This window comes from Rattus norvegicus, chromosome 16 (assembly GCF_036323735.1).
Source record: "Rattus norvegicus strain BN/NHsdMcwi chromosome 16, GRCr8, whole genome shotgun sequence".
In the NCBI taxonomy this organism is placed as follows: domain Eukaryota; kingdom Metazoa; phylum Chordata; class Mammalia; order Rodentia; family Muridae; genus Rattus; species Rattus norvegicus.
Genome location: NC_086034.1, coordinates 45,234,546 through 45,247,413, shown reverse-complemented (window position 1 = coordinate 45,247,413; position 12,868 = coordinate 45,234,546). Strand labels below are relative to the sequence as shown.

The 12,868-nt window shown below is 40.1% G+C and overlaps 1 protein-coding gene across 6 annotated transcripts in view; it reads left to right on the top strand.

Annotated features, from left to right (window-relative positions):
* Positions 1–12,868, top strand: part of Aga (aspartylglucosaminidase) — a 58,323-nt gene that overhangs the window by 2,124 nt on the left and 43,331 nt on the right. For 2 of the 6 annotated variants that reach the window (XR_010058288.1, XM_063275263.1), the window contains exons 2-8: positions 123–276; positions 815–927; positions 1,968–2,080; positions 3,769–3,880; positions 5,156–5,231; positions 6,498–6,605; positions 7,327–7,460. Coding sequence is in view for 5 of the 6 variants with exons in the window: in XM_063275263.1 (XP_063131333.1) it covers positions 123–276; positions 815–927; positions 1,968–2,080; positions 3,769–3,880; positions 5,156–5,231; positions 6,498–6,605; positions 7,327–7,460 (810 nt within the window). In the remaining variant the exon portion in view is untranslated. Of the gene's footprint in view, positions 1–122; positions 277–319; positions 539–814; positions 928–1,967; positions 2,081–3,768; positions 3,881–5,155; positions 5,232–6,497; positions 6,606–7,326; positions 7,461–9,611; positions 9,863–12,868 lie in introns of those variants that run through there. The other 4 variants (XM_006253111.5, XM_039094424.2, NM_001031641.1 and 1 more) reach the window with 4 other exon arrangements.

Here is a 12,868-nt window from a genome sequence, read left to right as displayed (position 1 = left end):
AACTTAGTAGTTTAAATCTTAGGGAAGAGTAACGTAAATAGAAATCTCAAACTGTTCTTGGCTTGTTGCATTTGACAATGAGAAATACATGACTATAAATCAGCACTGTTGGGATTTAACAGCGTGGTGGACATTAGTGTCTGGAGGTTCTGCCCTGGATGCGGTGGAGAAGGGCTGTGCTATGTGTGAAAAGGAGCAATGTGGTGGTACTGTAGGCTTTGGAGGAAGTCCTGATGAAGTTGGGGAAACCACCCTGGATGCCATGATCATGGATGGGTAAGGATGCTCTTCAGGACTTCCATTTGTGTTTTCCTGTCAGGTTAGCTCATGATCGGAGCAGGAAGGAAGGATGCATGAATGTGAGCATGGCTCAGAACCCCTGACTTAGGGGACTTCTCCCTTCCAACACAAAGAGTTAACAGGAAAAGCAAATAAGGCTGAAAGGTCATCCAGATACTCAGGATGACAGAAAAGTCAGTGCTTACATAGCTTTGGCTGACGAGAACCCTGAGATAACAGAACTGTTCCTCTGACCCAGGTATTTATTGCCATCTGCAAGTGCTGTGGTTTCGGTGACCTCACCCTTAAGGCCTCTGTAAAAGCTATGTGTAAAATAATGTGTAGGGATATATACTAAATTGACTTTTCATTCTTCAGTTTGGGCTGTGGGAATCCATGAACTTTACGGGTGGTTTTCACTTCCATGTTGAAATGCAGTTTAGCCTTACATATTGCTGCTTGGAGAAATGCAATTTTTCTGTTCAAGTACCAACAGAAAATGCCTTGGTAACTCTTCCACATTCTTGCCTTCCAGCACTGCTATGGATGTGGGAGCAGTGGGAGGCCTTAGAAGAATTAAAAATGCTATTGGAGTGGCTCGGAAAGTCTTGGAGCATACCACGCACACGCTTTTAGTGGGGGACTCAGGTATTTACAAACCACACCGAAATGCTGTCCCAGTCTTTTTGTCTATTGTTACTGAGAGAGAGAGAGAGAAAGAAAGAAAGAAAGGAAGAAAGAAAGAAAGAAAGGAAGGAAGGAAGAAAGGAAGAAAGAAAGAAAGAAAGAAAGAAAGAAAGAAAGAAAGAAAGAAAGAAAGAGAAGGAAGGAACTCACTGTGATATAGAGAACAAAGGAGACCTAAGTTCAAATCGCTGCTGTTTTATTTCATAGTAAAACAGTAACTGTATAGGTTACTTTTAAATCTTGCTTTGTCTTTAAGACCACATTGTAAGCAGTACATGATTATCTGTCACTGAGTGATTGCTGCTACTGAAGTATGGTTCTCATCGGTTCCCTTCCTGTGTTGCATTTCTACACATACAAGACCCAGGGGACACTGTTTATAGGCGACAGTAGTACCAAAAGGAGATTTCAGTGATGGTCACTTAAGTCCTTTCCAGGTTCCATTGCAAAAGAAATTATATATGCAAAATGAATATATATACCTTATGATATTTATAATATATTTATGAAGCAACCTTAATAAGCTTGGTACAGAATTGCAGACTACCTGAAAAGGATGGCTCATGGTGTTTGGAATGCATTTGTGTGTCTGCTTCTTTTCACTCTAATTAAAGCAATAGAATTCTGTGTGGATGAGAGATGTCTGCTCTGAAAGGATACAATTCTTTAAAGTAGAAGAAAAAGATGTGAAAGTGAGGCAATAAAGGAAATGTATACACAACTCAAAGGTTTCCGGGGGATCAGTCATGGGCAAGACATAGAGATACACAATTCAAAGGTCTCCAATGGATCAGTCATGGGAGAGACACAGGAAGCTAAAAATCTAGAAACTACCCCCTTAATACTGTTTATGTCCAAAAATTCCTTTGGAAGCCTATGTACTTCCGTCCTCAGATGTTTTCCTGCCCCATGTGAGTGGCAGCTGACCCAGAGTACCTCTAGTACATGTATCCTGCTTAGAAAACAATGCATGGACTTACACTTTCCCCTTTCTTCTCCAGCCACCAAGTTTGCTGTAAGTATGGGGTTTACCAGTGAGGACTTATCTACCAATACCTCAAGAGCTCTTCATTCAGATTGGCTTTCTCGAAACTGCCAGCCAAATTATTGGAGAGTATGTATAAATTCAACTTTAAAAAGACAGTTTCTTGAAAATGCTCTGTGATCCCTTTGGCTATCTGTTTCCTGTGTTGATTAGCGTCCCTGCCACTTATTAGAACCAGTGTTGTACGTGACTCTGGGTGTGCCCATTTTTCATGCACCCCTCTTGGGCTCTGAGGTTAACAACTCCTGTTCTCTGGCAGTAATATGTAAATTTAAGGTTTGCTATGAAGAATTGAACTGACTCCTTCAACATTGTTTTACTTACATTTTCTTGGAATGAAATCAACAGTGTAGAATATTTCTTAGCTGTTATCCATGTGAAATATATCCAATATATTGCCCATATCTTGACTAGAAGACAGTTCAGTATCTAGTTTGTCATTGGTGGGGTCATTTTTCTTGAGTAGGGATTTTAGCATAAATGAGTTTGGTTGTGCCAGACTTCCATGGACTACCTTAGTCTCTAATCGCTTTCTTCCTTTAATCCTAATTACCAAGGTATAGCTCATTCTTCACAAAACAGCTAACCGCAAACCTTGTACCGGATCTTACGGGGTGTGTGAGTAGGATGAGCAGCCCTAAAGGAAAAGTCTGAAGTTCCAAAATGCTTTCAGCACCAACTTGGTGTCACAGGCACAAGTGTGAAAGACCATGCTACTTCATGCATTACAGTCAAAGCACAGATGCAACTGAAAGCCTGTACAGTTGTGTACATATCATAGAGATATGAACATAGGTGATTGTGTGCTTAGACTTGGGTCCATCTGTGAACTATCTCATCATGCACCTATAAAAATTGGTAGTAAGCCAAGGTATTCAGACAAGGGTGCTCAGCCTGTGTAAAGTTCTTTTCTTGGCCTAGGGGTCTGGTGGTGCATGCCTTTAATCTCAGCAGCTGGGAGGCAGAGGCAGGCAGATCTCTTGAGTTTCAGGCCAGACTGGTCTTCAGAGCTAGTTCCGGAACAGCCAGGCCTACACAGAGAAACCTCACCTCGTCTTTAAAAAGAAACGAATTTTTGTCTTAATACCAGTCTGTTCAAGCAGCCTACGTTTATTGGTATATTCCTGTATTTTTAGCGTTTAACAGGATCTTATATTACCATTCAGAATGGCTGCAGCCAGAGGGGTCCAGCTTATGGCGCACAGGTTCCGTGAAGCTAATTGGGTGGTACCCAACACAAACTTAACAACTTACTTAAAACCTGACATTCTGCACACAGTATTGTTTTGTTTCGTTATAACTTGAGTGAGTATTTCTCAAGTATAAAGGTGGCAGCTGACAATGCCATGTCTCTGTGTCAAAGGTTGATGCTTTATAAATCAAGATTAAAAATCAGCTTGCTTTTAAAACAGACTTTACTTGAAATCTCACAATTTTTCATCTGGGAACCATATTCTGACATGTACAGGTCAGGTTAGGTACTTCTTCGAGATGAACATATGATTTCTAAAAACTATACCTACCATTGTTCTGAGGATTTATGTACGTAAAAATGGCCTCCAACAATGTAGTCCTTGCACATGCTCTTTCTCCACAAAATATAATGTTTAGGACCATCCATTTTCACATAACATTAAGCTAACTTTTGAGTTACTGATGTCATTCAGGTTTCTTCTAGTGACTAGCAATCATACACAAGTATTTTGCCCATTTCTCAAACAACCTTTTTAACCAAAAATCTGGAATCTTGTTTACAGAACGTTATACCAGATCCTTCAAAATACTGTGGACCCTACAAACCACCTGATTTCTTAGAGCAGAATAACCGTGCCCACAAAGAAGTGGATATCCACAGTCATGATACTATTGGTAATTCACTTTTTATGCAGTTTTATTGATTATTTTACTTAATGACCTTCCATAGCTCATATTCATTTTTACTCATATGCCAGGAGTTAGCCTGCTCTCATTATTTTAACTGCCAAGTAGATACCACATTGCTACGTATATGTCGCTCTCATTATATGTACATACACATAAATACATATATAATAAACCTTAAAAACAAATTCATCTATGTGTATATATACATACGACACATATATATAAATGTAAATATACATATATTAGTCATTTTATCTTAGCATCTATATACAGTTTTGTAATTACTTACATAAAACACCAAATCAAGTGACTATTAAAATGTTATCAAATCGGGGTTGGGGATTTAGCTCAGCGGTAGAGCGCTTGCCTAGCGAGCGCAAGGCCCTGGGTTCAGTTGCCAGCTCCGGAAAAAGGAAAAAAAAAATGTTATCAAATCATTAATATTGAATACTTTGGTTATTTTATGTAATTTGCTATATAAAATGACCTGCAGTCATTTTTCTAAGCAATAATGCCTAGTTTCTTAATCAAAATAAATGATTTTATTGAAAATTGCCCTTGAAAACTTACTGAAAGTAACTGGTAGATTTGACTATTAAGAATATGAGGGGTGTTTTTTTTTTTTGTTTTTGATCTTTTGTCTAATAATACTATGAAATCAGGTCATTAACATTTATAGTATAATATCACTGAGACAGTTTTAAGTATTCTTAATTTTTCCTGTTCTTGTACATATAATTAATAACAGAATATACTTTATTTTCTTAATGGAGTCACCATATAAAAACACACTACCATAGACTAGATGATTTATAAGCAACAGAATTTATTTCTCACAGGTTTAAATGTGGAAAGTTCCAAGATGCAGACAGTGGAGGATTCATTGTCTGCTGCAGTCCCATTTTCTGACTCATAGGTGGTATATGTAGTTCTCTGGGGTTTCTTTTTTTTTTTCTTTTTTTTTTTTTTGGAGCTGGGGACCGAACCCAGGGCCTTGCGCTCGCTGGGCAAGCGCTCTACTGCTGAGCTAAATCCCCAACCTCATCTCTGGGGTTTCTTGTATCAATTCCACTAATTAGGGTACTGCCCCTAATAACCATCCCACCTGCCCACAGTCCCCTCGTAAATCCATCACCTTATGAAGATATAACTGAGGGAACCCAAACCCTCACAGCATAGCAGTCATCAGCTGATCCATTGTGTGGATATATTTAAGGGATACATTGGGTACTCACATCGTTTTGTTTTTTTAATCTCTAGGCATGGTTGTAATCCATAAGACGGGACATACTGCTGCTGGCACATCTACAAATGGTTTAAAATTCAAAATACCTGGGTTAGTGTTTCTCCAAGAACAGCTTTCTAAAATGTGTATTAAATGTAAGACAATGTATCCCAAGACTTGTGCAGGATGTAATAAAGTCAAATCCTAACCTGGCTGATAAATGTGGAAGAAAACATCATAGCATATGTTAATGGCCAGAGCAAGCATTGCTGCTGGGTGCTCCAGAGTTTAGGAGTGTTGAGTTAATCTGTGTAACCTGAGTAGTAAATGATGCCTGCAAAGTGGGAATTGAGGCTGGGACCTGACTACACAGGACTGAAGGGGACATGCAGCATGCAGCCAGTGGTCCTAGTGTATACAAGTAATCCACGCTCCAAGCCAATGGCTTCTGGTGGCTGGAAGAGAAGCTGGAGCGTGTGTGTGTGTGTGTGTGTGTGTGTGTGTGTGTGTGCGCGCGCGCATGTGTGTATGTGCGCGTGCGTGTGTGTGCGCGCATGAGTGTATACTCTCAGTGTTTATAGAATAGCAATAGCTTGTGGCAATAGTGGATGTTAAGAGGAACCCAGGATTGAGAAACTGTAGGTTTCTTTTGTTGTTTTTGTTGTTGTTGCCTTGTAAGAAAAGCATTAAATAGGTTTATTAAAAGAGGAAACTAGGATAAATTTAGCACGTTGTGTAAGAAGCCGTGTAAAGAAATCCTTAAAACTGTTTAGGATCACCAGAGATTGAGAAATGTGTGAACAGAGAAGTCTAAATCTATGTGAGCTGACATGATGAACTGATGACAAAGTTTTTACTAAAAATTTTAATTGCTAAGTAAAAGTATATGTATTTATGGAATACAGCATGATATTTTCATATATAGAAAAACATGAGAAATAGTTCAGCCAAGCTATTTAGCTTACATATTGTCTGACATGCTCTCTCCTCTTAACAGATTTTACATCCAATATGTATCATTAAATGTAATCTCATGTGTACAGCAGATCTCTAGATCTCTAGATCTTATCCTTCAGTTTTAAGTAGTTTCTTTTTCTCTCATCCACCCTCTCTCCGCTGTCAGGAAAGCAGTGTTTTAATCTGTTTCCAAGAGTTCAGTTTTGTGACAGTGAAAATCTATATGAAAACAAAGTCAAAGGTTACATTGTTCTTTGTAAACCTTAATTGAAAAACAAAAAAATGCATTCTGGTGAAAAATTGACTTAAAACAGTAGCCAGTGGCTGTGCAGGAACAGCCCCCAACTTTGGAAGTTAACAGCATAATTTAGTTTACATTTGGTTTCCTATCCTAAATTTTTATGTTGTCTATTCACAAAGTCGTGTAGGAGACTCACCAATCCCTGGAGCTGGAGCCTATGCTGATGACATGGCTGGAGCAGCTGCGGCCACTGGAGATGGTGACACACTCCTGAGATTTCTGCCAAGGTGGGATTTCTTCTTACCTTGTATATTTTTGAGGTCCTTGGAAAACACAAGTAATGCCAGGACAGATAGGATATTTATAGTATGTTGTCCAAATTCATGTGCAAGAGAGAGTTTCATGAAGTCTCTCTTTCTTTGTTGTTGTTTTTGTTGATTTTTATCTGTTTATTTTTGATTTTTGTTGCTGTTTGGTTTGGTTTGGTTTTGCCAGTTAGCATGTGATCCTTCACTTGAGTCATCTTTATCCTGTGATGTGAAACGTGTCTTACCCTGTTTACAGAAGAGAATGCTTATGTTCTGTTTATGGAGTGGATACAAGGTCACAGTGAGATGACTGAAGAGTAGAGACTGGAGTCAGCCACAGTGCAATTAATAACTACACAAGTACAATTTCCCCTGGGATTATAGCTTTTCTTTATGCAAATATAACCTCTGTTTGTGACTTTTGGCAGTTATTACCAACGTAACAGGTACTTGGCCGAAGCTAAAGTAGTCTCCATCTGAAAATACTGGTGGATGACTTGAGTAGACAACCTTGTAGCAGGGTTTGCTTGCCTAAGTACTGAGGCAGGATGGGAATTACTGACTTGTATCCATTTATAGGTACTAGGCTAGATGTGGAAATACAGTTGTTTCTGATTTTCTGATTTCAACAGTAGGCTTAATGTGGAGTTACTGTTTATTCTGTTCTCTGATATTAAGCTGTCTCCTCTGTTTATGTTAGCTACCAAGCTGTAGAATATATGAGAGGAGGAGATGATCCAGCCAGAGCTTGCCAAAAAGTGATTTCAAGAATTCAGAAATATTATCCAAAATTCTTTGGAGCTGTTATATGTGCCAATGTGACAGGAAGTTATGGTAAGTTAGATGTGTTTTTATTTGAGTGAATTTACAAGTGACCCTAAAAGATACTTCTATCCAAGCACGTTCTACACTATATTCTGTATGAAAAGGGAGTCTATAAAAGTTAGGTAGGTTCTGAGTGCATGTCAGGTGATGATCTGTCAATTCCACTACAGCTTTGAAATATAGACCTAAAATGCTATTCTGTTTGGCTGCTGGGAGTCGAATTCTGCTGCAACCCTTATGGCTTGCATTCATTCTAAAAGTTTAGTGTGGGCCGGAGGACATGTTGCTAGGCAGATATAGTCACATGCTTTTACTGGTTAGAGATAGTGGGGATAAGTTAATCCCTGTTACTTCTTTGTCATGCATTAAACATCTCGGTCATTTGAGTCTTCTTGGTGCTCTGAAGAACAGACACTTGCTAGTGAGTAAACTGGATGGCAGCTGAATTATTCTGACACTGCTTGTGCCATGTCTTCTGTTCTGTTTCTTCCTTTTGAGCCAATTCCAGCCGCAAAGTGTAGAAGGTCAACCTCTGCGGATTCCCATCCCTGAACCTTCGGAGGGAGGATACACACAGCTTACTGATCAATAGAGCTTATTAGGCTAGACTGCTCGCTGCTGTTCTTTGATCTTTTACTTCCCACACTTTTGTATTGAAGAGCCTGTTTGAAGAATGCCTAATTCTTTTTAAGTTCTAAGACATAAAAGTCAAGCAAAGTTATTAGGGGGGTGCTTTATGTATCAAATAAGGCAGTTTAATGATTCCCTCTTAACAGATAAGCCACAGAAGGCTCAAATTTACATTTAGCAGGGTGGGAAGATACTAATTATCTAACTATATGAATTAAAAGTTGACTACTTCTAATAAAGTCATGACAGAAGGACCTCTCCCCCTGCAGGTATGAACAGAAACTAAACTCAGAGAGAAAGCATATTGACTAATAACTCTTCTTGCTTTTCATAAGAGTGAACTTGCAAGGGGAAAGGAAGCAATGATATGGGAAGGGTTTAGAGTAAGAGAACAGAATGTTCTAGTAGCTAGGAGAAAAAAATTGTGATTTTTTTTCTAAGAATGGGATTGAAAGGATAAAATACTAGCAGTGATAGCAAGTGTATGGGGGCAGGCATCAGCTCTTTGATGTTCAAGGGAATTGATTAAGGGTTGGAGAAATGGTTCAGAAGTTAAGAGCACTCGCTCCATTTTTTTCCATTAATTGGTTAATTTATTAACACTACATCCTGATCGAAGCTACCCTCCTTCCTCTCCTCCCAGTGCCTCCCTCTCACCTCTTCCCCCTCCACCCTCCCTTGCTTTCTCCCATGGTTATCGTCCTGCCTTGCTTTCTCCCATGGTTATCGTCCTGCCTTGCTTTCTCCCATGGTTATCGTCCTGCCTTGCTTTCTCCCATGGTTATCGTCCTGCCTTGCTTTCTCCCATGGTTATCGTCCTGCCTTGCTTTCTCCCATGGTTATCGTCCTGCCTTGCTTTCTCCCATGGTTATCGTCCTGCCTTGGCATGTCAAGCAGCAGTAGGACTAGCTGCATCTTCTTCTATTGAGGATAGAGAAACAGACCAGTTCGGGTAACAGAGACAGGCAACAGAGTTCTAGACAGCCCCTGCTCCTGCTGTTATGGGTCCCATATGAAGATCAAGCTACACGTTTATTACACATATGTTGTGGGGGGACTAGGTCTGTTCCTCTCATGAGGAGCACTTGTTCTTATACAGAGCTTACACATGCATATTAGGTTCCCACTACCCATACGGTGGCACACAAGCATCTGTACTGCAGCTCCAGAACGTCTGCCTCCTGACGTCCTTGACACCAGGGATACAGTCAATGAACATACATACATGCAAGCAAGCATTTAGTCATATAAAATCATTCTTAAACAGCTGTAATTACCTTTTCTTCCTCTTTTTCCTTAATTATTACTAAGGCATGAAGGGATACACACACACACACACACACACACACACACGCACACACACACACACACACACACGCACACACGCACACACACTCACGCACGCACACACACACGCACACACACACACACATGCAGCACAACATGCCTCAGCAATGCCTAGTAAATGTTATGTTTATTGTTTCTGAATAAATGCCCCTTATAACCCTGACCTGTCTCTTTTGGCTCAAGGTGCTGCTTGCAACAGACTTCCAACATTTACTCAATTTAGTTTCATGGTTTATAACTCTCTACACAATCAGGCGATTGAAGAAAAAGTAGACTGCATGTAATCTCTCTTGTCTGTCAACATATGTATTTAAAGAGGAAAGACGTGACGGCGGGAAGGTTGCTCACTGACATGGAGTGATCCTCAATTATTTCAAGTTCTTGTGTAAATTAAGTGCAAAAATAAATATGCTGTAGTGTTGTTTCTGTATCTACATCCTTCTTCATTTATTTTTATTTAAGGCCTGTTTACCTCCTGAGAATGAATATGCATACATATATGATGTATATTTTTTAAGTGCTATTTGAATTTCCGATCAATGCGATGAGAAACTACTTCTCTGGGGTTTTATTTTCATAATGCCATAGGAAATAAAACATCTGTATCTGAGTCCTAAGAAGACACAAGCCGGCCAGGCCCCAGAGAAGCAGTAACAGTATCTCAGCAGAGAAGACGTAATTGAATTTCAGAAGTTACAGTGTTGTCTCCTAAAACTGATCATTAGCTTTTACCGGATGTTCTCTAAGACCTCAAAGCAGGACAGATGCCATTAAAATATATAGTTTTATTCTATACATTATGAAAAGCTGACAAATGTTTAATTGGTTTTCTTTGGATTGCTCTTTGATGGAGCACTGAGTAGGTGATTATTATTGATACACAGAAGTCTCTGATCTGTGGGCAGCCAATACTCAGTATTGATTATTTTGAAAATCATTTAGGACTGCAGTTAGAAAATATCAGTAAGTGTGCTGTCTAGGTTGGCATTACTTTCCAAATTCCCATATCACCAACCCATGCCTAATAAGTACAAATACACTGTATGTCTAAAGTCTCAACATTATCACTTAATTCAAAATCATCACTGCATTAATCTGCAATTATTGATAAATTGAATGCATTATATTGTTGTCAAACCTTAATATGTAGGGCATGTGCAACTAGATAGGCATAAGAAGTGGTAAGAGAAGCTCAGAGTTGGGAATAGCAGAAGTGAAGCCATTCTCTACCTGCTTCTACCTGCTCTGAAACACATACCCAGGACACCACATTAAAGGCTGTGAACACTGGGTCATTTAACATAACACCTGGAATTCTTCTCCATTCTACTGAGGTATCTAGATAGCCATACTTTCAGCCAATAAGTGTCCCTTCCTGGGCATTTGTTCCCACAAAAGGTATTTTATCCCTGATTCACCTGAAATAACGTGTATGCATTTACACCCACCATCAAATAAACCAGTATGAACAAGCAAAGATCGTCACAGAGTTCCTTGATTAAGGACTGATTTGGAGAAGGCCTTCCTCCTAAAGAGCTGCGCCTAAACCTGAGGAAGGCCTTCTCTCCCCTTGTCCCTCTGGTATACTCTAGCTCCCATTCAGACCATGTTCTGTGGATTTTGCTTGTTTAGGCTCTGCCTGCTCTCTCTACCTGGTGTCTAGGTGCTCTGAGGGAAAGGTAGACCAGTTGAACACACCCCAACCCCACCCGTGTTCATGACTCTCACCGGTACATAGGTGGCACAGTATTTCTCCCAGACCCCACTATTTTTTCCTTTCTGATCCAGCAATGGAGAAGACAGACTGTGGACCCTTGAGTCACACTTTGTTCTTCCTCCCAGGCATTCCTTGCAGAGAGGCAGAATGTGGTATTGAGCTAAGACTGTTTTGTTTTATAATATATACAACTTGATACTTACTGTTGGTTACCTGTTGAAAATAACTCATGTATATGTTCTCAGGCCATCCTGCCTATCAAAATTTTTGGGCAGCCATTTTTAAATATTCTCTACCAGCCCAGAGTTTGCTGGACTTAAATTTGAACCCAGTTTAATAACAATGCTTAAATTCCCTGAAATACTAAGTAATTTTAGCCCACATTAATAACAATACTTTTATAAAGGAACTGATCAGTGTCAGCAGAAAGAAATACCTAGATTATTTTCCCAGAAGATTTAGGTGAACTCTATACTCAAGTGCTTTGTTTGTTTTGCACTGTCAACAGCAAACTCATAACAATTTTGATAATTTCAAGACCTTTATTTTGATTCATTGGAATAGTTCTTTTATATTTTTTCAAGCATGACAACACACCACTTACTGCTCTCCACTGCCTATACCCTGAATATCTATAATGAGCAGACATCTGCGACGGTACCCAGTGAACAAAAATTATGATCCAGTATAGACTATCCTGACTAATGCATAAAATACATCCATCAGTGAAGGAGCTCTGTGGATATTACTAAAATAGTAAGAGTATTTAAATCCTCAAAATGAAAGGGTTTTCCTGATAGACAAAGGTACCTAGAAGATGCTGATAGAAAATTGATTTAAAAAGTGTTGGGACACTTGCAGATGACATTTTCCTGACTGAACCCAGACCCAAGAGTCCTCTGCTGTATATGTGTTGGAGGCCTCATCTCAGCTGGTGTATGCTGCCTGGTTGGTGATCCAGTGTCTGAGAGATCTCAAGGGGTCCAGGTTAATTGAGACTGCTGGTCCTCCTACAGGGTTGCCCTCCTCCTTAGCTTCCTCCATCTTTTCCCTAATTCAACCAGAGGAGTCAGCAGCTTCTGATCATTGGTTGAGTGCACATATCTGCATCTGACTCTCAGCTGTTTGTTGGGTCTTTTGGAGGGCAGTCATAGTAGGTTCCTTTTTGTGAATGCCACATAGCTTCAGTAATGGTGTCAGGTATTGGGGCCTCCCACTTTTGTCCTGTCACTGGACCTTCTTTTCCTCAGGCTCTTCTCCATCTCTATCCCTGCATTTCTTTCAGACAGGAAGAATTATGGGTCAGAGCTTTGGCTGTGGGATAGCAACCCCATCCCTCACAGCTTGAGGAAGATTCAATAAGTTCCCTCTCCCCACTATAGGGCCTTTCATCAAGGGTCCCCCCCACCCTTTGAGTCCTGAGAGTCTTTCACTTCCCAGGTTTCTGGTACATTCTAGAGGATCCTCCCAACCTCCTTCCTCCCAATGTCACCTGTTCCCATTCTTTCTGCTGACCCTCAAGGCTTCAGTCCTTTTCCCCCACCCAATACCAAATCATGTTCCCCTCTCCCCCAACCCCCATCTCCTTTCCTTCCCCTGTCCTTCCCTTCCTCCTCCTTGTGGTTACTTTCTTCTCCCTCCCAAGTGGAATTGAGGGGTCCTCACTTGGGCCCTTCAGCTTGTTGACCTTTTTGAGTTCTGTGAACTATATCCTGGGTATTCT